Genomic DNA, 26,911 nt, shown 5'->3' on the forward strand with positions numbered 1-26,911 from the left:
CTGAGGAGATAATGAAGGGGGAGTTGGGGGAGGGGGCACCTTGAGGAGAGAGTTCAATGTGGTGAAGAGAAGTCAAGGATTAGAGCCAAGAGAGTTGGTCAGTTGGATATAATAATCCTGTTTGGCACGTAAAAGAGCAGATTGGAAGGAGGTCAGCATGAACTTAAAGTGTAAGAAATCAGCAAGGGCCCGAGATTTCCGCCAGAGGCGTTCGGCGGAGCGGGTACAGGAACGTAGGTAGCGGATATTAGAAGTCAGCCAAAGTTGGGGTTTTGTACGCCTTACAGGGCGGGTCATCAAAGGTGCAAGAGTGTCTAAGGCAGAGGATAGGGTATTGTTGTAAGAAGAAACAGCCTCGTTGACAGACGTGGATGGTGCCACAGTAGAGAGGAGGTTTGAAACATGGGAGGATAAAGATGAAGGGTCAATATTGTGAAGATTCCTAGATAAATTAGATAGGATAGGACGGGACTGGGAGGGAGGAGATTTAAGTGTGAAAGTTATAAGATGGTGATCAGAGGAGGGATGATCAGAGGCAAGGAAACTAGAAGGTGAACAGTTGGAGGAGAAGATGAGATCAAGACAGTGACCATTTTGATGAGTGGGGGAGGTGGAGCATAGTTGGAGATTAAAGGACGACGTTAAAGCGAGTAACTTGGAAATATAAGAGTTGGAAGGATCATTAGCAGGAATATTAAAGTCACCAAGGATGAGAGAGGGGGAGGAAGGATCATGGAAGAAGGCAAGCCAGGCGTCAAAGTCACTGAGAAAGGATGAAAGGGACTTATTAGGGGGACGATAAATGACCGCTATTCGAAGAGGCAGAGGAGAGAAAAGGCGGATAGAGTGGACTTCAAAGGAGGAAAAACAGTGAGATTGAGGTGGAAGAAGGGGTTGAAATCTGGAGGAGGGAGAGAGAAGTAGTCCAACACCGCCCCCACGGCCAGCAGGGCGAGGAGTATGTGAAAATAGATAACCGCCATGGCACAGGGCTGCGACTGAAGCAGAGTCATCAGGGCAGAGCCAGGTTTCTGTTATGGCGAGCAGATGGAGGTGACGCGAGATAAAGAGGTCCTGGATATAGGGGAGTTTGTTACAGATAGAGCGGGGCATTCCATAGGGCGCAAGAGAAGGGCAGAGAAGAGGAGGGGAGTAGAGGAATAGAGATGAGGTTAGAGAGGTCACGGTGAGATCTGTAGAGTTTGGATAATAGTTGGTGAGGAGGGCCAGGATTGGGATTGATACCAGTTACACCAGTTACAAACAGTTACAAACAATAGCAAAGATACACCAGGGACCGACGACCTTGCGAAATACTTCAAGGAAAAAATTATACAAATAAGACTTAAAATACCCACCAGCCCTACTGAATACGCCACACTCATAGACTGTCTAGACCCAGAAGACGGAATATACCCAGCAGACAGGATCTGGACCGAATTCGAACTACTGTCAGAGGACCTCATCTCTACAACGCTCAAAAGATTCGCCAAATCCCATTGCAAACTAGATATCTGCCCAAACAACCTCATGAAATCAGCTCCTCAACCATTCATAACAGACCTAACGAACCACGTGAATTTCATGCTACAAAACGGACTTTTCCCAAAGGAAAAAGGAAAAATTTTACTTACCCCAATACCTAAAGACACAAAGAAAAACGCAAGCGAAATAACTAACTACAGACCAGTAGCATCTATTCCACTAATAACCAAAATAACCGAAGGGATGGTAACCAAACAACTCACAAATTATCTCAACAAGTTCTCAATACTGCATGATGCGCAATCAGGATTCCGGTCAAATCACAGCACAGAAACAGTCCTAATCACCCTTATGACCAAATTCAAACAAATGATTGCTACAGGCACCAACATACTCCTCCTACAATTTGACATGTCAAGTGCCTTTGATATGGTTGACCACGGAATTCTATTACACATACTTGAATATTTTGGCATCGGAGGCAATGTCCTAAACTGGTTCAAGGGATTCCTAACCTTGCGCTCATATCAAGTCACATCAAATTCAACTACGTCTGCTGCATGGACACCTGAATGTGGAGTACCGCAAGGATCCCCCCTCTCACCAACTATTTTCAACCTAATGATGATTCCCTTGGCAAAACTTCTATCAAATCATAACCTTCACCCTTACATATACGCAGATGATGTAACGATATATATTCCTTTCAAACAAGACATTAACGAAATCGCCAACGAAATCAACCAGAGTCTACACATCATGAATACCTGGGCAGATGCATTCCGATTGAAACTGAATGCAGAAAAAACTCAATGCCTCATACTTACCTCCCAATACAACAGGAATAAATTTACCGAAATCAACACACCCAAACTACAACTGCCAATCTCAGAAACTTTAAAAATCCTAGGAGTCACAATCGACCACCACCTAACACTTGAAACTCACGCAAACAACACAGCCAAAAAGATGTTCTACTCCATGTGGAAACTGAAAAGAATAAGACCATTCTTTCCGAGATCCGTCTTCCGCAGCCTAGTGCAATCACTCGTACTCAGTCATCTGGACTACTGTAACTCATTATACGCAGGCTGCAAAGAACAAATACTGAGGAAACTTCAAACAGCCCAGAATACAGCAGCCAGCCTCATCTTCGGAAAACCAAAATACGAAAGTGCAAAACCCTTACGTGAGAAGCTGCACTGGCTCCCACTCAAGGAACGTATCACCTTTAAAGTATGCACTTTAGTCCACAAAATCATCCACGGTGAAGCCCCTGCATACATGTCTGAATTAATAGACCTACCACCAGAAATGCTAAAAGATCATCCCGAACTTTCCTCAATCTCCACTTCCCTAACTGCAAAAGCATAAAATACAAAGTACTACATGCATCAACCTTCTCTTATATGAGCACGCAACTCTGAAACACACTACCACGCAACCTGAAAACGATCTACGAACTAACCAACTTCCGCAAACGACTAAAGACTTATCTCTTTGAGAAGATTTATTGCAAGGATCAAAACACATGAAGTCCATACACACTAACAGAAATGCATCAATACACTTTCTTCTAAATTCTCTTACCCCGAATACTCCACCCACATATAAAATTACTTTACCTTAAGGTTTTCATGCTATTGTTCTATCGCCCTATCTTTTCCCCATTTTAACATTCCATAGTTTCTACGCTCTAAATGTTGTTTTGACTTGACTTTGTCTTCCCACAACTCCTCATAATGTAACCCATAATTGTACTGTAACACATGGTATTTCCATCATTCACAATGTATTGTAAGCCACACTGAGCCCGCAAATAGGTGGGAAAATGTGGGATACAAATGCAATGAAATAAATAAATAAATAAATAACTGGGCACCATATTTTAGGCATCTATATGCTGCGCACTAAACACCAAATTTGATTACAAAAGCTGGGCACCTGTCACGTCCCCTAATACCCATGAAGGACATTTCGAATATCTAGTCATGCCATTTGGCCTTTGTAATGCACCTGCGGTGTTTCAGGAATCCATTAACTTCATTTTTCAAGATCTCCTGTACTCCTCAGTCATAGTTTAGCTGGATGATATTTTGTTTTTTTCTGCTTCTGTTAAAGACCACCCTCGTCATGTCCGCACTATTCTCCAACGCCTCTGGGACTACCGTCTCTTCGCCAAACTAGAGAAGTGTTTGTTTCATCAACGGTCTATTCCACTCTTGGGATATATCGTCTCTTCAGCGGGGCTCCAAATGGATCCCACCAAACTCCGAGCCATCCGGCAGTTCATCCATCAATACTTCCTTATCACTGCCCCTCTTACCACACTGACCAGGAAGAGTGCTGATGTGAGGAACTGGACACCGGAGGCCCAGGGGGCTTTCACCACCTTAAAGCAAGCCTTTCTCTCTGCTTCTGTGTTTCAAAGCCCGGATATCAAAAAACCATTCATTTTAGAGGTGGATGCCTCTTCGCTGGGGGCCGTTCTATCTCAAACCTCAAACTCTGGCAAGCATCATCCCTGTTTCTTTTTTTCCAAAACATTTTCTCCGGCAGAGCGTAACTACACCATTGGGGACCAGGAATTGTTGGCCCTTAAATTGGCTCTCCAGGAATGGCAATATCTCCTGGAGGGGGCCTTGCACCCCATCACAGTAATCAACGACCACAAGAATCTCCTATACCTTCAGGATGCTAAGAGACTAAACCCACGAAAGGCAAGCTGGTCTCTTTTCTTTGCCCGTTTTAACTTCAGCCTGGTATTTCGACATGCTGAAAAGAATATTCAGGCTGATGCGCTATCCAGGGCCTTCAACCCTCCCAAAGTACCCGAGGAATCCTACCCCATGCTTAATCCTGCCTGTGTTGCCTCCACCACTGTAGTTTCTTCCGTCAGCACGAAGACTTCTGTTCCACCCCAGTCCAGGAAGAAGGTTCTCAAATGGGGACACTCCTCCACGTTTGCTGGTCACTCCAGATTCCGCAAGACTTTTCATTTAATCTCTCAGTACTATTGGTGGCCACGCATGGCTCAGGATGTCTTACATTAAGTTTCCACCTGTCCCATCTGTGCTCGAAACAAATCCTCTCCTGGCAAGCCATGGGGATTCTTACAGCCACTGCCAGTTCCACAGCTCCCTTGGCAGGACGTATCCATGGACTTTATTACTGATTTACCACCGTCCCAAGGTCACACGGTCATTTGGGTAGTGGTGGATCGATTCTCCCGTATGGCCCATTTCATTCCCATGAAATCCCTCCCCTCGGTCGCTACTCTTGCCAAGAATTTCATCCAGCATATTTTTTGTTTACATGGTCTACCTCTCCGGATCATAAGTGATCGGGGATCTCAATTCACTTCTAGGTTCTGGAGAGCACCGTGTTCTGCTTTTGGCATCACCACCCATTTTTCATCCACATACCACCCATAGACCAATGGAATGGTGGAATGGGTCAATCAAACTCTCAAGACCTTCCTGCGAATATATACTAATAACCGACAGGATGATTGGTCCACATTACTCCCCTGGGCTGAATTCGCCTATAACAACGGTCTCCACACTGCCTCTCGTACATCACCATTTTTTACAATATACGGGTGCCACCCACGACTACCACTTCCGATCCCTCAGACCCAAGCCTCGCCTCAGCTCCAACAGACCCTCACTGATATCCAGGACATTTGGAGCAGGGTCCAACAACATCTTCAGCAAGCTGCTGCTAGATACAAGCTTTTCGCAGATCGTAAGACGCGGTCTGCTCCGACCTTTCAACCTGGACAAAAAGTTTGGCTTAGTACCAAATACTTGAGACTCTGATTACCCTCCTTCAAGTTTGCTCCTCGATACATTGGACCATTTTCAGTACGATCTCGGGTGGGAGCCATCACTTATCATCACCAGTTACCAGGTAATCTCAAGGTCCACAACGCTTTCCACGTGTCCCTGCTAAAGCCATTCTTGACCTCGAAATGCCACCCAGAGCTAAAGAAGATCATTGTTCCTGATTCCGAGCCGGATCCTGAATTCGAGGTAGATGAGGTTCTGGACTCCAAACGTCAAAGGGGACGGCTGTACTATTTGCTATCCTGGAAGCACTTTGGTCCCGAGGATAATTTCTGGGAGCCCGCTGCCAACGTCCATGCACCTGAGTTGACCTGGGAGTTCCATACCTGCTACCCATCCAAACCCAGACCTAGGCAGAGGGGGGCCCTTAAGGAGGGGGTACTGTCACGACCCTAACTTCATGTCCCCGAGCAGCGCGGGGCTCCACTGCAGCGCCATCATAACCAGCGCGACACGCTTCCAGCCTCCTTGGACAGCACTGCTCTTTGCCTGCTTGCCGTCTCCGCGTCGTGATGCACTGCACATTTGCTTAGCTCCGCCCCTATCATCCCGCGTGACCTTTCAGGGTGCTCCCTTTCCCTTGCTCCTTTCCTATTGACTACTGCTTGTGCCCTCCTCTTGCTCTCTCCCTATGGCTGCTCTCTCTCACCCTGCTAGGCTCCTGCTGACGTCAGATGCCTGATCTATCCTTGGGCTCCATGCTTCGGCTTCTACTTTGGTAGGTGTTACTTGCTCAGTAGTGTGCTTCTCCTCTACTTTGTTCTTCGTTGCTGACTTAGCCTTTACCTGGATTACTCTAGTGTCTGCTGCCTGCCTACTGACTCTGCCTGTACCTGGATTACTCTCGTGTCTGCAGCCTGCCTACTGACTCTGCCTGTACCTGGATTACTCTCGTGTCTGCTGCCTGCCTACTGACTCCGCCTGTACCAGGATTACTCTCTTGACCTGCTGCCTGCCTACTGGCTCTGCCTGTACCTGGATTACTCTTGTGTCTGCTGCCTTCTCTCCCCTGTAAATGCCTACCTTATATTTATCTGTGCTAGTCTTCTATAAATTTATACATGCAATTAGGGCTAGATTCTATATATGGCGCCTAAAAAATCTGCACGGTAAACATTTCTAAGCGTATTCTATAAGTGGCGCCTAAATTAAGGCACAGTATATAGACTATGCTTAGTTGACATCCCAGCACGTAAAACTGCGTGCCTCCATTTACAACGTGAAAACATGGCATAAATCCCTGCACGTAGATTTACACACACTGGGCCATATTCTAAAATTACATATGTAAATTTTGGAACTGAACTGCCAGATTGCTGTGTTGCTGGGCTGCAGTGTGCTGCTTTTGCTGCCCCCCTTTGAGTTTGTTGTGTCTGAGATCTCCATTGATCCTTCTGCTATTCCACTGCTGGCCCTGCCCCCTGGTAATGTCATCGGGAATGCGGGGTGAAAATGGGAGGCCCATGCCGGAGTGGAGAACTGAGCTGCAGGATAGCCGTGTTGCTGGGCTGCAGTGTGCTGCTTTTGTCGCCCCCTTTTTGAGTTTGATGTGTCTGAGATCTCCGTTGGTCCTTCTGCTGTTGACACCGCCCCCTAGTGACATCAGGAAGGTGGGCTGAAAAATGGGAGGACCACACCAGAGGCGCCGTGCACCAGGGGTGCTGCAGCGGCTCTATCACGCCAAAGAAGAAGCGCGACTAAGGAGCTCCTTAGGGCGCTCCTTTGGGTGGAGTTTGGGCATTTTGAGGTATTGTTTGTTGCTATCATTGCTACAAAGTGTGTTCTTTCTGTTCTTGTAGGTCATGGGAGGTATGGGGATTTGGTGGATTGTTGGTTATTGAAGGGTACTAGAAGGTGTGAAAATGTACTTCCTGTCCCTCTGATGACCTCTCCCAGCAATTTATGCATCTTCCCTTTAAGATCAAGGTTGGGATTGGTAAATGCATGGTCAGTACAAACTAAAACTATGTTGATTTATGATTTACTTCTTAACAATGGCTTGATGTGCTTTCTGTGACCGAGACTTGGTTTGAGGTATCAGATATCGCTTTGGTAATGGAATAAAATAAAATGAAATGAAATGGAATGCCCACAAAATGCCCATATCCCCGCTTATAACCAAGCCCCTTTTGAACTGCGCGCATTAGAATTTAGGTGCAGTTCATTACAGAATACGCTTAGTGAGTTATATGCATAAATTCTAATTATTGCCAATTAGTGCTCATTATTGCTTGTTAAGCGCTGTTATCAACATTGATTAACTTGTTAAGCCAATGAAGTTGCGCACATTGTTACACAATACACTTGGATTGCAGGGCAGAACGCTAGGCGTGATATATAGAATCCGGGGGTTAGCGTGTAAATTTAGGCATCATGTTAGAGAATGAAAGGAATACTGCATAAATTCAAGGAGGGCATATACATGGCTCTCATACCCATAATTTACAGAATATTGTAAATTTTGCACGTCCCAGCCACATTTATGGGACCACAGCTATCCCAAGTCTCTCGCTGGTGTAAGTGCGGGCATTTAAATGTAAGGCACACCAGGTTATGCTAGTATTCTATAATGGACTTTGGGCACCCAAATACCATTATAGAATAGGCATTTGGGTGCCTAAATGGAGGTGCCCATTTATAGAATTGCCCAGTGCTTTTTTTGTGCCGGTACGCGCCGGTACAGCTCACCTGCCTGCCCTTACCTCCATGACGGCCCTGCTTTCTGTTCCTGCCGCCCCGCGACGCATTTAAATCTTTTATATTTTTTTAACCTGAAGTCGCAGTGCTGGCGGCAGCATTAGTGAAAGGACCAGGCTCGCCTCCTCCAGCCGTCCCTTCATTCCCTCTCAGTGTCCTGCCCTCGCGGAAACAGGAAACAACGGCAGAGGAAGGTGGGACACTGAGAGGGAACGAAAGGAAGGCTGGAGGAGGCGAGCCTGGTGCTTTCACTAACACCACTGCCGGCACTTCGACTTCAGGTAAAAAAGAAATAAAAGATTTAAACGCGTCGCAGGGTGGTAGTAATAGAAAGCAGGGCTGTTGGGTAGCTAAGGGCAGGTAGGTAGGGCTGGGGTTGGTACTGGAACTTGATGGGGGTTTAAAAGAAGGGCAGGTGGAGGCTGGGGCGAGTTACTGGACATAGAGGGGAGGATAGGGGCAAAGTAGAATTGCTGGACATGGATGGGAGGGCAGAGGAGAATCGCTGGACATGGATGGGAGGGGAGGGCAGGGGAGAGAGGAGAAATTGCTGGACATAGATGGGAGGGGAGGGCAGAGGAGTATCGCTGGACATGGAGGGCAGGAGAGAGAGGAGAATCACTGGACATGGTTGGGAGGGGAGGATAGGGGCAAAGGAGAATCGCTGGACATAGATGGGAGGGGAGGGCAGAGAATCACTGGACATGGATGGGAAGGGAGGGCAGGGGAGACAGCAGAGTTGCTGGACATGGATGGAGGGGAGGGAAGACAGAGGAAGTAGATGCACATGGATGGAGTGGAGGGGGTGAGGAGATATGCTGGACATGGATGGAGGGGAGGGAAAAGAGTTGAAATGCTGGACATGGCTGGAGGGGAGGAAGAGAGAGGAAGTGAGATGAACATTGATGGAGGGGAGGAGAGAGGAGAAATGCTGGACATGGATGGAGGAGGAGAGTAAAAATGCTGGACGTGGATGGAAAGAGGAAGGAGATGCATACTGACGAGATGAGGGAAAGGGAAAAGAGGAGAAAAACTGCACATGGATGAATAAAATAGGCAAAAGCTGGATCCACTCTATACCTCCTCCAGTCAAGTCCGTGGCAAGAAATGAAGAAGAAAGGAGGAAAGCAAAGATATAAATGGAAAGGAAGCCCTGGAAACGGAGTTAAGGGAACAGATAGAGAGCAGCAGAATCAGAGACTGGGACCAACATGATCAGAAAAACAAAGTCACTAGACAACAAAGATAGAAGAAATCATTTTATTTTCATTTTAGTGTTTGGAAGATGTCCAATTTGAGAATTTATATCTGCTGTCTTATTTTGCACTGGGTATACTAGAACTGTAAAGCTTATAGAAATTATTTATAATGAAAAAAAAATCAAGTTATTTTTTCTCCTATACTGGTATAGTATTTTCAATGATACTGCTTATATGCACCATGGCTGGTATAAGGGGTGTGGCTACCATAGGGGCAGAGCCATAGATGGATGCCCCACCCATAATGAGTACCAGTACCTTTTTTCCTACAAAAAAAGCACTTGAATTACCCCAGTAAATGGGTCAATTCTATAACTGGGCACCTGGTAGGAGCCTAGTCTATAAAGAAGCCTAGGCGCCTACTTTCTTTTGTAGAATACTAGCTTAGCACTCAGATATGGGTGGAGGAGTGGCCTAGTGGTTAGAGCACTGGTCTTGTAATTCAGAGGTGGCTGGTTCAAATCCCACTGCTGCTCCTTGTGATCTTGGGCAAGTCACTTAACCCTCTATTGCCTCAGGTACAAACTTAAATTGTGAGCCCTCCTGGGACAGAAAAATATCCAGATTACCTGAATGTAACTCACCTTGAGCTACTACTGAAAAGGTGTGAGCAAAATCTAAATAAATAAATACATTAGGCATAAGCACTTACCACTGGCTATAGGGGTGCCTATGTTCCAGAGTGTATTCTATAAGTTATGCACATAAAATTGTGCCCCACCTATGCTCTGCTTATGAGTATGCCATTGTCCACACTCACACTATGTAAAATACATATATCTTTATAGAAAAGTGCTTAGGTGGAAAATTGGCATATATTCATGTATGTGCACATATACATGCTTAAATGCCAGTATTCTAATGTTATACATGTGTATCTACTGTATAACTGTAGGTATTTTCTGTATAGAATTGCCCTGATAACTTGTAGGTTTAAAGTTATGCATATACTTTGGCTCTATCCAAATGTGTGACAGAACTGAAAATCCACATGTATCATTACATTGATAGTTATGTGTTTAAAGTTAATAGTTATCTGTGCAAGCTGCACAGGCATCTTACACATTCAGTGGCTGAATATGTGTGTCTCTCTTGTCTCTGATCTTTCCCACAACAGTCCTCATTTTACAGATTTATCTTTGGATGTATAACGCCTTTACGGTATTATGTAAGCCACACTGAGCCTGCAAATAGGTGGGAAAATGTGGGGTACAAATGTAACAAATAATAATAATAATAATAATAATCTACATGTCTAAAATTACATATATAAGTATTGGAGATTAAACAAAAAAGTACTTGCATGGTTTTGCTGTTTTGCTGCTTTTCAGTATAGGATTCAAGATGTTCACTTTTTTAGCTGTTATGCCTGTTATGATGTAGGCTTTTTGCTTCTGGGCCTGAAAGTTTTACATTGATTGGTAGTACAGCAGTTGTGGAGGACACCTTGTGTGACGCAGGAATTTTGAAAGATATCTAATGAGAACCAATCAATAAAGACCTGCAGTTCTGCTTACCAAGATCTTACACATATGGAGGCATGGTATACCCTGAGTGTGTTGGTTTATAGGCTATCTCAGAGACCCCATTTATTTAGTTTTCCTTGTTTCCCTCATCTCCATCTCCCCTCAACCAACTCATTATACACAAGTAACTTTATTTTAAAAATATATAAGTAAAGCATTGCTGGTGTGTGTGTGTGTTTACACACACACATACATACACACTGTATGTAATGGTCTTTTTGAATTTTCTTGACTGATCCCTCTGTAGAAAAAAAAGTTTAAATTTGTGTTTGTTAGTATGGCATACAGTTGCAGAGGACTTTTCACTTTATTTTTTAAGTGAAAGTCCCTCAGATAATAGCATTGTTGGACACTCCAGAGCCAGTCACAAGCTGTAACACCAAAAGGATTAAAGGGAAAAAACGTTGACATTTCGCATGACAATCTGTGAAAGTTTGTTAAAATGATTCCTGCTATTTCCAGGGCGTGATGTCATTTTCATCTGTGTGGTACCTGCAAATACTGTAGATGGGGCAGTTCTCTGGTTCGTTGCTGTTTGGTAAGGCTTTGCTTTTCTCCTTTGAGGTTTCTCGGAGGTGGATGTGGAGGGGCAGGCAGAAGATAACGAGAAGGGAGGCAGCCAGCCTGCGCTGTCAGTCAGCTGTGCTCCTGTGAAGTCCCACCCTGCCTCCTCGGAGGATGCTGAGGCTGGGAGCAGCCTGCTTCCTCCTCGCCTGGCGCCTGCATGCACACAGCCCCCTATGGACCTGCCGACTGAGGGCGAGAGACTGGAGCATTACACCCGAGCTAGGCCCAGACCCAATCGCAAGAACAGACAACCTCCCAGCAAGCTAAATGTAAGAGCATTTTCCTTCTCCCTTACCGCAAGCAGGGGGGCTGCAGCAAGCTCGCTTAGGATTCTGCTGTTTGTGAGTGATGACTGAGCCGGTGCTGCTGTAGATTTTCACCTGGGAAAGGGCCGGCGGAAGCCTGCTGGAGCATCAGCTGCTTCACTGTGCAATCGGCAGCCTGTGCTGTTGGTTACTGCTTCCCTTTCCTGTAATTTTGTAGCTTGTTATTAAGCCTTGTTAGCGAAGGGGCTTTTCTTTTCCTCTCTCGCGTTTGTTGATGCTGTCAGTCATTAAGGGGCTACTTTGATTCTGCTGAGACGCCTGCATGCCCAGCTATTTGCAGGACAGTGGCATGTGCCTGGAGGAGAGGGGGTTTAATGTTCTCTTTTGCATGTGGGTTTGCCAGCATGCGTACCAGCAGCTATTCCAGCCCAGCACTAAGTGCTTTCACCAGCAGCTGCTCTTTGCCCAGGAGCTCCCTCATACCCAGATTTTAAACCAGCCTCCTGTCCTTCTTGGGCATCAGCACAGCATCGGACCTAAACACGGTAATGCGTATATGACTTAGTGCGTCTCTGTAAAAGATGCAAAATAGATTTTTACAAAAACAAAACCTTTCTCTAGGTCATGGCCATTAAAGCTTACAGGAAAGCTTGCCAGAGGAAAAAATGAATCCATCACAGCTGAAGGATAGAGGAAACATGCTTAAAAATTATTTTGGTACACTTTTGCTTGTTAATGGTTTCAGCATAGCATTTTACAGTTTTACAGCAGTATCATTTACTGAGACAGTTAAAGCATGCTTACATATTTTCTCTCTTCTTTAAACCTGTTGTGGTTAACTTGTTTATTTCCTAGTTATTGAATGACACTGATGCAGAGGAGGAATCTTTCATTTAAAGGAATGAATGCATTTGTGTTTGTTTGTGGAGAGGTCACCTACCTTTTGCTAGTGAGAGTTGGTATTCCACCCTGCCCCCCTCCCCCCTCCACAGACATCAAAGGTTGACAAAGATTCACCTGCATACACAAGGTGAGCACTATCAATGCTAACATTGAGATTCATGCTCCACATTTACTCACCTTTGCAGACCATAATTCAAAGAGGTCTACTAAAACTGAAGCAATGGTTAGTGTAAGCCTGACATCTTAATAAGCATATATTTGCACCTTCAAAATATCATTTTAGGAAAGTCTTCTCTGCTCAGCAAAGACCAGTGACTGCATTAGCTGGATGTGTTGCAGAGTGAGACTTAAATATATTGATAGCTGTGTGTGGATCTCAGTACTGTCAGAATAGCAAGGGGTGTTGCAGAATAGCATTAAGGCACTTTGGTCAACCTGTGCATGGATTTCAACAATGTACTGTATGTCTGGCAAATTGGGGCTGATGTGCATTGCCAGAACTGTGTATAGGCCTCTATACTGGAATGGCATGGGGTGCTGGGTGCTGAAAAATAGGTTTGAACTACAGTGGCAGAGCTAGATTTGAAGTTCAATACTGATGTAATGAAGAATCTTGCAGACAGGGCCATAGTGAGGTATGTGCAGCTGGTGTGGCTGCAAAGGGCACAAGGGAAGCAGGAGTGCCAAAATTGCATCTCATTCATTGCCTCCCCTATTTGACCAATATCTCCCCTTCCTCGGCCATACCCCCCCCCCCCAATTGCATCAATCTCCCTCCCGCAAGCTTTGCCCCGTTCTTGAAGATCCCCCCACCTCCTCATAGACCCCCCCCCCCCCCCCCCGTGTTTAGGTTCAAAATGGCAGCCAAACCTCTAGCAGTAGGTGAGTCATACATGGCAGAATTACAGCTTGCTACAGCCCTGCTTGCAGATCAGGGCATTGAATGGGGTGCATGTCCTAATAACAGAAGAGCAGGACAAGTTTAAGTCAGGATTAGGGTGAATTATAGACCTCTTTGGGGCTCCATAGTAGAATGGCAGGAAATGCTGTAGACAGCATTGTTTGAGAAGGGATCAAGATCATTATCTCTGCATTACATAGTCCCCAGTTAACTATTCTCACAAAGCATTTGAGAGTGAAAAATGCACTAACAAGGAAAATCCCCAGAACTGTATTGCAGTGAAGAAATCACACAGATTGTTCTGTACAGTACTTTAAAGAGACTATCAGGCTGATTGTTGCTTGGACGTGTGACAAGGACTGTCCAGTTCCATTATATAGTCACGGTGCTGGAAAAAAAAAAGGAAACAGGATGTTGAACACATTTGGATTGGAAGTGTTTCTAAGGCAGCAATCTAAAATAAGTCTTCATGCCAAAATACAGAGACCAAGATTACTTTGTTAGCTTGATATATATAAAATTAGTTAAAACCTACTGTAAGGGTCTGATATTCAAAAAAGCTGAACTCCTAAATTTCTGCTTCAAAGTTGGCATCCTAAATTTGTGCCCCATTTTCAGCCAAACTTAAAAACCTATATTTTCAGCTAAAAATTCATCTTAATTTAGGAGCTTAAAACTTATGCCAATCCCACTGACATTCAGTTGGTGGCAGGCAGAGCGATTAGCTGCTGCTGACAGTGCTGACCCTGGATTTTCAATGCTGGGCCTTTTTCAGTGACTGGCATTGAATATCTGGGATTTTTTGGCCATCTCTAACTTAACCAGCTATTGAATATTCAGCGCTGGCCGGTTAAGTTAATAGCGGGCAAAGATAGGACTGCTATTTATGTGATCCAATTTGCCCACTAAATTGAGCCAGCCAGCACTTGAATATTTGCAGATAACCGGCTATATCACACAATATAACTGGTTAGCTGCTATGTGCTAAGCACTAATATTCAGCGGAGATAACCAGCTATCTCGCACTGAATATTAGTACTAAACCAGCTAAATGTTATATAACCAGCCAGGAGCCATTCCTGGCTCGTTAAATAGTGCTGAATATCGGGCCCTATACATTTTGGGTTCTACTACTACTTAACATTACTAGGGTCACGCAGAGCTGTACAGTTTAACAAAAAAGGATAGTCCCTGCTCAAAAGAGCTTACAATCTAGTGGGCGAAATGTCGAGTTGGAGCAGTCTAGATTTCCTGAATAGAAGTATGGTGGTTAGGTGCCGAAGGTGACATTGAAGAGGTGGGCTTTGAGTAAGGATTTGAAGATGGGCAGGGAGGGGGCCTGGCGTATGGGCTCAGGGAGTTTATTCCAGGCATGGGGTGAGGCGAGGCAGAAAGGGCGGAGCCTGGAGTTGGCGGTGGTGGTGAAGGGTACTGAAAGTAGGGATTTGTCTTGAGAGCGGAGGTTACGGGAAGGAACGTAAGGGGAGATGAGGGTAGAGAGGTAAGGAGGGGCTGCAGATCGAGTGCATTTGTAGGTTAATAGGAGAAGCTTGAACTGTATGCGGTACCTGATCGGAAGCAGTGAAGTGACTTGAGGAGAGGAGTGATATGAGTATATCGGTCCAGGCGGAAGATAAAGCGTGCGGCAGAGTTCTGGACGGACTGAAGGGGGGATAGATGGCAAAGTGGGAGGCCGGTGAGGAGTAGGTTGCAGTAGTCAAGGCGAGAGGTAATGAGAGAGTGGATGAGAGTTCGGGTGGTGTGCTCAGAGAGGAAAGGGCGAATTTTGCTAATGTTATAGAGGAAGAAGCGACAGGTCTTGGCTATCTGCTGGATATGCGCAGAGAAGGAGAGGGAGGAGTCGAAGATGACTCCGAGGTTGCGGGTAGATGAGACGGGGACGATGAGGGTGTTATCAACTGAGATAGAGAGTGGAGGGAGAGGAGACGTGGGTTTGGGAGGGAAGACAATAAGTTCGGTCTTGGCCATGTTCAGTTTCAAGTGGCGGTTGGACATCCAGGCAGCAATGTCGGATAAGCAGGCTGATACTTTGGCCTGGGTTTCCGCAGTGATGTCTGGTGTGGAGAGATAAAGCTGGGTGTCATCAGCATAAAGATGATATTGGAAACCATGAGAGGAGATTAGGGAGCCCAGGGAAGAGGTGTAGATTGAAAAAAGAAGGGGTCCAAGGACAGATCCCTGAGGAATTCCAACAGAGAGCGGGATTGGGGTGGAGGAAGAACCATGAGAGTGTACTCTGAAGGTACGGTGGGAGAGATAAGAGGAGAACCAGGAGAGGACAGAGCCCTGGAACCCAAATGAGGACAGTGTGGCGAGAAGTAAGTTGTGATTGACAGTGTCAAAAGCGGCAGATAGGTCAAGGAGGATGAGGATGGAGTAGTGGCCTTTGGACTTGGCAAGGAACAGGTCGTTGCAGACTTTAGATAGTGCCGTTTCTGTCGAGTGTAGGGGGCGAAAGCCGGACTGAAGCGGATTGAATAGGCCTGCTATTCATTTCCCTAGATTTATGAGCCTAATTTAGAGGCCATTTTATTAAAGGGTGCTAAGCCCTTACCGCGCGGTTAGCACATAAACAGGCTACCACAGAAACACATGAAAGCATTTTGCATTTTGTTTGCCTGTTTGTCTTCATTAGCCAGTCTATTACTTTATTTTTTTAAATATTTTTGACAGACACGTGTCATGGGCGGAGAGTGGACATAAAGTGTTAACAGTTAGCTTCGGACAACTTCCCTATGAGGAAAGGCTAAAGTGGCTAGGGCTGTTCAGCTTGGAGAAGAGACAGTTGAGGGAAGATTTGATAGAGGTCTATAAAATACTGAGTGGAACGGGCAGATGTGATTTGCTTGTTTTTTTCGTTCCAAAAATACTAGGACTAGGGGGCATGCAATGAAGCTACTAAGTAGTAAATTTGAAACAAACCAGAGAAAATATTTCTTCACTCAACTTGTAATTAAACAATGGAATTTATTGGCAGAGAATGTGGTAAAAGCAGTTAGCTTAGCAGGGTTTAAGAAAGGTTTGGCTACTTTCCGAAAAGTCCATAAGCCATTATTAAATAGGGGAGAACTCTTTGTGAGCACTCTGTGACAATGACTAGGCAATGTTGGGGGTACCTTGATGTTCAGGACTCCTGCTGAAGTCCCTGATTGACATCTGCACTCAAGAGTTTCCTCTCCTGGCAGTAAGTTTGAGGACTCTTTGGGAGCACTCCAGGACAATGAACAGGCAGTGTTGTGGGCGCCTTGGTGTTTGGAACTCCTGCTGAAGCCCCTGATTGACACCTGCACTTAAGAGCGTCCTTGCTGTGGGAGCATGGCCGTGGGCATGTGCTCAAAGGGGCAGATCCCACTCCTTTGGAACCCCTTCGGAGTAACTGAGGAGTGTGGAGCATGGTAGTCTGCTCTGCTCCAGTATGGGTAAACAGAAGGTAGCTCCAAGAAAGACTCCGGTCCTGGTGGTTATTAAGAGACCTATGGATCTCTATCTTCAGTCCACTGGGGGAGAAACTTCATCTGTACAAGTGAGTACACCAACTTTGGAAGCTTTGCTTTTATCAGGGGGGCCTTCCTACTGAGCTACAAGAGGTTTCTTTGAAAGACATTTTCCCTCTTGTGTCCCTTATGGACAGGTATCTGCAGGATAATCTTGCTAGGTTTAGTAAATTTACAGAACAGACTGCTGCTAAATTTGTGGACCATGATTCAAAAATTTCAGCGATAAAGGTTTGGAAAAATTGTCTACTCAAATGTGCTAATCACCAGACTGCCCTAGCAGCTGTAACCAAGGCTTGTTTCTTTTTAAATCTTCAGATTGAAGCTATGGAAAACAATGCTAGGGCATGTATTATTATTATTAGCATTTGTATAGCGCTAGCAGACGCACACAGCGCTGAACACCTGATACAAAGAGACAGTCCCTGCTCAAAAGAGCTTACAATCTAAATAATACAGACAGACAAGACAGTTACGGGTGAGGGAAGTAATGGGTGAGAAAGGAGGAAGGGTCAAGGGGAGGGCAATTGTGGCTAGGAGCTAAAAGCAGCAGTGAAAATGTGGGTTTTCAGCATAGATTTGAAATAGGTAGAGATGGAGCTAGACGTATAGATCCAGGAAGTCTATTTTTACGTTTGGGGAGCGTGCCAGGTGCCCTTGACCTGGATTGGCCACTGTCGGTGACAGGATGCTGGGCTAGATGGACCTTTGGTCTTTCCCAGTATGGCACTACTTATGTACTTATGTACTTATTCCAGGCATAAGGTGCCACGAGAGAAAAGGAGCGAAGCCTGGAGTTAGCAGTGGAGGAGAAGGAGGACGACAAGAGAGACTTGTCCAGTGAGCGGAGTTCACGGGGAAGAATGTAGGGAGAGATGAGAGTGGAGAGGTAATGGGGGGCTGCAGAGTGGATGCATTTAAAGGTCAGTACGAGAAGTTTAAACTGAATGCGGAAGCGGACAGGGAGCCAGTGAAGTGACTTGAGGAGCGGGCTAGTGTGGGTATAACGATTCTGGCGGAAAACAAGTCGTGCCACAGAATTTTTGTAACCTTAAGCTTTTGAATTTTCCTTTACCTCATTTTCTTTCTCCCCTGGAACTCTTGAAAAAGTATGTTAAAGAAGTATTACAATTGAATTTTGAGGACTTAGGTGTGAAAGCTGCTTATTACTTGCATAGGGTGACGAAATCTTAAGGACAAGAAGGGGAATTAGACCACTTGACCTAACTAGATAGTTTGGATCTTTCTAGCTTTTTGGAATCTTCTAGTGATACTATACCTAAAAGGGCTACTCTTCTAATCAATCTGGGTTCATCTGAACAGAAAAGATAATCCTTTAATCTTTCTTTAAAAAGAAATCAGTTCCTTTTTGTGGACAAACAATAATGCCATAAGGCTTTTCTTCAATTAAAGTTGAAGGCTCTGGGTATTGGAGGAACCTTTTTTCTTATATTTCCTTGTAAATGACTGGTGACATATGAGAATAATTCATATATTTTTCTTGATCTTAGTCATTGGGAAACTTTTATTTTTAATTAAAGTTTAATATTATGGAATCAGGCTGTCCTTTTTGAAAACTGAATTAAAAAAAAGATGGACTTGGGAAAATCCACTGCTTATTTCTAGACTAAGCAGCATAAAGTTTGTTTTACTCTTCTGGGATCTTGCTAGTTACTTATGACCTAGATTGGCCACCGTTGGAAACAGGATACTGGGCTTGATGGACCATTCGATCTGTCCCAGTATGGCAACACTTCTTTCCTTTTGTTCTTAATGTACGCTAGCTGTCTAATGCAGAGTTAATGTGAGAGCACTTAGGAGGAGCTAAGTGCTCCCACATTAGCTCTGGGCAGGTACCACATGCCAATGATAACATTAGTGCACGATCGGCAATAACACCCTGCGACACCATGAGTTAAGCCCAGATTCTAGCACATCTTAGTGAGGCTAGTACTGAAAATTAATCTTTAGCTCCTAACTTCTTTTTCACACCCTAAATCTGCCCCTATTGCCACTCACTTTTTGTGCTCCTACATTTAAGAGTTTATTGAAAGCTGTGGGGGTCTATATTCAAAGATCCTGGCCAGTTAAATTATTTGTACGGGGCTATCCACTGATATTCAGTGACACTTAACTGGTTAATGCCCCTGATTATCACCGCTAACTGCCAAACTGAAAACCATCTATTTTGTGGGCAGTCCAGGGGCGGAGTCAGCACTTATGTGGTTAAGTACCGATATTCAGCACTTAATCGCCTGAGTTAACTGGACAAATCAGACCACACAAAACACAGTCCAATCTTTATCTGCACCACTTAGGTGGTTAAGTGTTGAACATAGCACTTAGGGCCCCTTTACCGTGCTGCGGTAGTTTAATGCAATTTGATATACCACTCTATTTGTGAACAAGTCAGAGCGGTGTATAATACATAAAAACCAAGTCAGAAAAAAGCACCACTAGTAAAAGACAAGCAGTTCATTCAAGGAACAAACAAGCATCACACAAGCACACAGGTCTTATTCTCTGATGGTTTATCTGTCTGGGGACCGAAAATAAAACTCAGCCCCCCCTCCAAATATTTTAAACTAAGTTTTTAATCAAACTTTAAATAATTAGTATGATCCTTCATTCCGTGTTTCCAGTGGCAACTGATTCCACAATGATACCAAAAAAACCACATTCCTTAGTGGAGGTCAAGCAAGCTGATGATTGAGAAGGGCCAGTCAAAAAGCTTTATCTTGCGACCTAAGAGGCCTAGAAGGAACATAATACTGTAACAAATCTGCCAAGGTAACCAGGCAGTAGCGGTAGCAGCGGTGTGTGTGTTTGACCCCATTTTAACACAGCTGGTGAAAGGCTGGTCTTTTTAAAGGAAATGGTCATGCGCTGATCACAGCGATTGGTGCACAGCCATTTCTGGAGAAGCCCTTATCGCCACCTATTTAGGTGATGGTAAGGTCTCCTGCGCTAAGCTGGTGGTAACCGGGCAGCACATGGCATTGCCCAATTACCACTGTATATTTTTGTAGCGCCAGAAATAGTGCATGCTGGGGGTAGGAACTACTGCTGGGCTCCTGTCATGCAGCAATGCCACGGTAACTCTACCTCGGTGGTGTTAAAGGGCCCCTTAACCAGATAAGAGATAGTTGGGTGCATAAGCCCAGATATTCAGTGCCAGTACCTGGACATGGCCTGGCATTGAATATCTGGGTATAACGCTGGTGGTGGAGAAAAGAACTGCTGACCTCCACGGCTGAATATTTACACCATAAATCCTTTAACTGTTAGGCCCTAATAAGATATCTTTATAAGAATAGCAAATGTTTGAGGTTGCAAGCTTTCAAGGCTTCTAACAACGGTGCCGGCAGAAAGAGCTTTATTAGTCTTGAAAGTTTCTTTAATCATGTTTTAGTCATCTCCTCTCTACCTGTCTGCTTGGTTTCCCTTTCATTACTTTTAAACCTAGACATTTAAAAGGCAAATTCTCTGAGTGCCTGCAGTTATGCAGACCTCGTGCATGTAAATGCAGCAAAAAGTGCCCCATGGGAGCATGCATAAGTGGCATAGTTCACAGTTATAAGGGGGAGAGCACGGGCTTGACACCCACTTATGTACTGCTGTTTGCTGCAGTTAGACGTACCCATTAATGTCTACTATAGACCTGGCATAACTAGACGTGCCTACATTTAGATGCACCAATGTGGGTTTATGCAAGTATTCTATAATGGAATCTGGACACCCAGATGCTAACCTACTATATAAATGAAGAGTGACCGATGTGCCGCGCATGCGCAGAACAGCGCAGCACGTCACAAATCTCTTCTGAGTTCTGACGTTGACCGGCGAGCACTGGGCGGGCGGGGATCATCTGACAGCAGCTCTGAGGCGCACTCCATCTCCGACAGGTACGATGAGCTGCTGCCGCCGCTGCCGCTGCTGTGACCTGGGCACTTTCCTCTGCCACCATCCCCCGGGGCAGCTTTCCTGGGCGGGGGCTCGGCTGCACCCGGCGTTGCTCCGACTGCTTTCTTGCCCGTTTTAATGGGCTCAACAGCTTGTTATAGAATAGGTTCTCTCTGCTCTGCATTGGGGTATTTACATCTAAGTGTACCTTTATAGAATTGCCCCCTCTGAGACAGATTGGGGTACAAACATAATTTTGCACATGAGATCCTTCTTTAGGATGGTCTTAAGTACCATTTTGGCTGAGCTGACCCAATTTTCAGCAGATAGTTTGCTATTTTTCATTTTGCCATGTACAATGCAGTATTTCAAAAGTCCATATTGCACCTTGAACTGCTTCCATTTTTCAAAAATCATTAAAGAGTTCCTCTTAATCTCTGGAAGCAGCCACATTTGGAGCAGTTTCACAAATTACCTGGCAGATTCTGTCCGTGCCTGATCTTAGTGACTGGTTCGTCTTGGCTGTAATTGTAGAACCATTGAAAAACTAGGGATGCGCATTTGTTAGCGCACATTCGGTTCATTAGCATGCCTTAAAAAATGAGTGCAGGCAAAATCAGTTTAATACATGTTAACCTACAAATTAATATGCATAAATGTTGAGTAAGAAGAAAGTTTGAAATGGAAAAAAAGTCCAAAAATGACCTGAAAATGTTTTCCATGCACATCCCTAGGAAAAAAAAAAAAGATCTGGGAGAGAAACCATAACATATCATCTTGTCTACCCTCCCTGCATCCGAGAAGGATCCAGTTACCCAAAGCATCCCAGACAGACTTTCATTTAATTTTGTGCATGACAATTGGGGTCCAACTGCATTAAAAAAATTGTATGCTTAATGTAGAAATGACAATTTCTGGCACCAAGGACCTCTTTTATCAAGCCGTGCTAGCAGTTCCCGCACGGCAAAGCTGACGAAGCCTATTCAGAGTGAATGGGCTTTGTTGGCATTACCACACTAGCCACTAGCGCAGTTTTTTTTTGTTACATTTGTACCCCGTGCTTTCCCACTCATGGCAGGCTCAATGCAGCTTACATATACAGGTACTTATTTGTACCTGGGGCAATGGAGGGTTAAGTGACTTGCCCAGAGTCACAAGGAGCTGCCTGTGCCTGAAGTGGGCATCGAACTCAGTTCCCCAGTTCCCCAGGACCAGAGTCCACCACCCTAACCACTAGGCCACTCTTCCACTAAAGAGGCCCTAAAAGAGGCCCTAAGTTATGTATTATAAAATATGAGTAACCTTGTTTCTTCTTTCCTAGATTTTCCCTCCTTCTCTTCCTTCTTTCCCTTCTTCTGCCTCTCATCCCCCAGGTCTAATTGGGTTCCTTCTCCCCATCCCTGTGCCACGTCCCACGTTCCAGGTTTTACTGCTCCTTTATCCTCTTTACTATCAATCCCTTTCTCTCTGGCTTTTCTCTTTTGATTGTTCTACTCCTTTGCTTGCTCTCACTCTCTCCTCTTTGCTATCTTCCTCTCCCTTCCTCCTCTTTGCTTTTGCTCTGTTCCTCTTCCCACACACACTGTACAAATAGCGTGGCAGCATGCCAATGCTACAGGGTGAACTGGCTGTGAAGGAATAGGAGTCAAACAAGAAACACTCATCTCAAGTGCTGCTACTTCATCCTCCTCCTGCGGCCTGTTGGTTGTCGGCTCTTACCAACCTTCAAGTGCATTCCCCATTGGCAAACTGGTGACTTGGAATTTCATGTCCTGTAATTATTTCTGAAGTGTCTCCAGTAATAGAGAGTTTACCACTTGGCTTGGCAAACTGTTATCCAATATTTAACTACCCTTACAGTTTGAAATTTCTTCTTAATAACTAAGTTATACTTTCCTGGGTCTGTCTTATTCCCATTGAAGATAGGGATCAGCTTTATCATAGTCTTACATATAACCAAGTGTGTGAGGGGAATTGAGAAGCTGTTGTGCACTGACCAGGAGAGAGTCTTAGAGGCGAATCTGTACTCCTGGGAGAGATCAAAATTTTGGAAATTCTGCGCACAATATGCTAAAATTCTGCATAGTTTGTAATTTTTCTGCAGTATTCCTCTATTATAAGGCCTGGCTCCTCCATTCTGTACACCTGACAACCTTGCTTCCCCCCCCCCCCCCCCCCCCCCCCAATTTTCTAATTCCTTGGGTTTGACTTCCCCCCCCCCCTTCCACACACACTCTCCCGCTCTCCCCAGTTCATTCTCATCCCAGCTCGCTCACTTGAACCCCTCCCTAAGCTTGAGCCTCTTCACCCCTGCAGATTCAACCCCCAGTTTTCTCTGGCACATCTCCAGGATGGACATGTTTAGCTTGCTTTCTGCTACTTAGTTCTTTGTCCTACCCACCCTCACCCCTCCCTTTGCTCTCCTGTTCTCTCCTTCCCCAGCCCCTTACCCCACCCCAGCAATGCACCAGTTCTGTTCATCCCCTAGCTTTCTCTCTCTCGCTACTCTAGTTCTCTGTAACTCCTAGCAAGACTCCAGTTCTTTCTCTTTCTTCCTCCCTCAGATCTTCCTGACTTCTCTTCTCCAACTCCTAAGCATACCCTCCAACTCTCTTTTCCTACCCCCTCAGTTCTCCCAATCTGTCCCAGAACCCCACAGCCAGCTGGGTTTTCAGGATGTCCTCAATGAATATGCACAATGTAAATGTGCATCTACTGGGTTTCAATTGCTTCTGAAAACAAGAGTCCATATTATGAGGTTCTCTGGGTAGATTCAGGAGAAACATCTGAAAATATGTCTTTCACATAAATGGTGATAAATGCATGGCATGAACTCCCAGAGGTGATAGTGGAGACAAAAACAATAATTGAATTTAAATAGTTTGGGATGTTTTGCTTAATTTTCCCTCTATATACTTATTCTCTCCAGAGCTCCTCCTGAGGAAGTATCTCAAAGATTATCTTCTTCTGAAACACTATTAATTTCCAGTTGTTATTTTTTTCCTGATAAGAGGAAGCTCTAGGTAAATCAACAAGGAATGGACCAATTACTATCCACAGAGGTAGATTTATCTGCTTTTCTTGAGGATTCTTAATCTAATATAATAATTTGCTCCTCCAACGTTCCAATGAGGCTACCTGCGTTCGTAACCATCTCCTGACGTCACTCTCCCACAGTAGAAGCCTGCGTGTCTGACGTCAGGAGATGTTACTGTGGTTGCCTCTGTCTTGCTGTCATCGGACTCTGCATTGCTGCCGCTCTCCTCCGCAACCCCACGTCCCTCTCGCTTCCCACTCAGGTATTGGTGCCGGTCGTTCCATATTCACTTACCAAGTCAAGGTTACGGCGGCCGCCAGCAGCGGTAAAAGGCGTGCAGCCTAGGCCCTTTTCTCTCTCTCAGCTGTGGTCCCGCCCTTGCGGAAACAGAAAATGAGGGCGGGACCACAGCTGAGAGAAAAGGGCTGAGCCTGCACGCCTTTTACCACTGCTGACGGCCGCCATAACCCCAACGAGGTAAGTCAAGATGACTTTCAAACTTCGTAGGGAGGGGGCCTAGAACTGGAAGGGAGGGAGGGAGGGAGGAAGGGAGGGATGACGACCCTAGAACTGGGAGGGAGGGGGGACCCTGGATCTGGGATGGAGAAAGGAGGAGGGAGGGAGGGAAGGGGGACCCTGGAACTCGGAGGGAGGGAGGGAGGGGACGACTCTGGAACTGGAAGGGAGGGAGGGGATGACCCTGGAACTCGAAGAGAGGGAGGGAATGACCCTGGAACTTGAAGGGAGGGAGGGGACGACCCTGGAACTCGGAGGGAGGGAGGGGACGATGACACACACTCTCAGTCTCATACACACACTCTCTCTCTCTCACACACACTTGCACCCAGTCTCACTCTCTCTCTCTCTCTCTCTCTCACACACACACACACACACACACACACACTCGCACATTCGCTCTCTCACACAGTCACTCTCACACACATTCTCTCAAACATACACACTCTGAGGAAAACCTTGTTAGCGCCCGTTTCATTTCTTTCAGAAACGGGCCTTTTTTACTAGTATATCATAAGTTCTAGAGCTACTCTCTTGGTAACTTTTGTTAATGAAAGAGATAAAAATATGGTTTTCAGGCAATACTTCATGAAGAAAGATATACAATATTGTGGTGCAATAGTACTTATTTCCAGATGTAACTGGAGCCACACAGCCTACATGGTTGCCTTTAGGAGCTATTTTTTTCCTTAAATATCCTTGCAAATGCATGACTGTTTTTCAGAATAAGGATGCTATTTTCTGGGATTCTCTGCAGTTAGAACAGTTTCTTCAAGGTCATGAGGGGAAAGTGTCTTGAGAAAAGGGAAGTGTTTAATTATACGCTTTGGACAAGTGTTAGGTCTGTTATATCTGAATTTTTTTTATCTTGAACGTTTCTTTATTTTGTAACTATCTTCTGCATTGATGTGGGCTAGTAGAATGTGTATATGATTTATTACTCATATATTTCTTTTTCTTCATTTCCTTTGTCTTGTACTGTATTCATTATTGAATTGTACTTTACAAATAAGCAAATTAAAAAAAAAGTGTGGTATAAGCATAGAGGATCTCTAATGGCAAAGGCAATGGTAATGAAGCATTAGGATTACTCATATAGAGTGGCAGTTACAATACAAAACAACAGTGTTACAACAGCATCTGACCTCTATGAAAGCACTGGGGTAACCTGCACAGAGCAGCAGTAATATGAATGCACAGGCTATCCAACAAGGCACTGGGGAAACTTGCATGGAGGGGCAGTTATAACCCTACAAAGCACTGGTGGTACTTTACCTGAATGTAACTTGCCTTGAGATACAATGAAAAAGGCATAAGCCAAAACCAAAGCCATACATAAAATAAAAATAAATAAATTGTATTGGGATTCTAATAAGTCACTGCAGTAATCTGCATGGAGCAGTAGTATAACAGCAGTGGGCTTCCAAAAAAGCTTGGATGACCTGCCTGGAAGAACTATGTCTAAAATCCAAACTTCAATGAGCATGGAAGAGCTGGCATTTTATTTTGATTTGATTTGGTTTTGCTTTCATATTATGCCTTTTTATGTGTTCTTCACTAACTTTGGAACCTTTTACCAAAGGGTGTTAAGCACCTAACTGCGGTTAGTGCATGGTAAGAGGCTACTTGAGTAGTGACACATTGAGGGGTTATGTTGTAGTTTGCCTGCTACTATGCATTAAACCATACATTATTGCATTTTTCTGAATTTTTCTATGAGGGGGCATGGCATGGGTGGAGAGTGGGCATGGAAGCAGTAGCAAGCTAGCACTTAACTGGCTAACGCAGAGTTAATGCAGAAGCACTTAGAACCTCCTAAATAGGAGGCAGTAAGGGGAAATTGATCAGTATTAGGGCCTTTGTGTGGGTGTTAGGGCCTTAACGCACCTTAATGGGGTTTATTACAAAGGTGGGTTAGTGTTTGTAGTATGCACTAATGATTAGCGCATGCTAAACACTAGAGACATCCATAGGAATATATGGCCATTTCTAGCGTTTAGCACATGCTTATTTTTAGTATGCTAAAATGCGAGTGCACCTTTGTAAATGGACCTCTAAGGGAATTAATGCACGATAAATGCTAAGAAGCCCATTTTATACCTATGGGTTTCTTTGCATGTATCACTTATTCACTGAACACGTGTTAAGGCCTTAATGCCTGCATGAAGGCCCTAATGCTGCTTGATGCATTCCCACCTAAGTGGTCTTGTGTTAATATCCTACATGTACTGTGTGCTAATGGCTCTATTAATGCACAACCATCTATAAAAAATAGAGGAAATGACCCCAAAAGTGAGGTAAAATCCTGTATTACAATGTGTTAAACCCAGATTTTTGTCACACTTTAGTAAAAGAACCCATTTGGTAGCTGTAGGAATACTTATGAAAAAGTGTAACAATATATAGAAGAGAGTGTAGGTGTAGACTTAAGTATTTGTCTTACAAGTGTCAAAGATTATGGAAAATGGCAAGGCCTGAAGTGACTTTG

At 44.7% G+C, this 26,911-nt stretch overlaps 1 protein-coding gene across 1 annotated transcript in view; it reads left to right on the plus strand.

Moving 5' to 3' along the window:
* CARMIL2 (capping protein regulator and myosin 1 linker 2) overlaps positions 1 to 26,911 on the plus strand; it is a 591,305-nt gene that overhangs the window by 198,623 nt on the left and 365,771 nt on the right. The window contains 1 exon segment of the mRNA XM_030203654.1: positions 11,380 to 11,651. Coding sequence (XP_030059514.1) covers positions 11,380 to 11,651 — 272 coding nt within the window.

This window comes from Microcaecilia unicolor, chromosome 5 (genome assembly GCF_901765095.1).
Source record: "Microcaecilia unicolor chromosome 5, aMicUni1.1, whole genome shotgun sequence".
Lineage (NCBI taxonomy): Eukaryota > Metazoa > Chordata > Amphibia > Gymnophiona > Siphonopidae > Microcaecilia > Microcaecilia unicolor.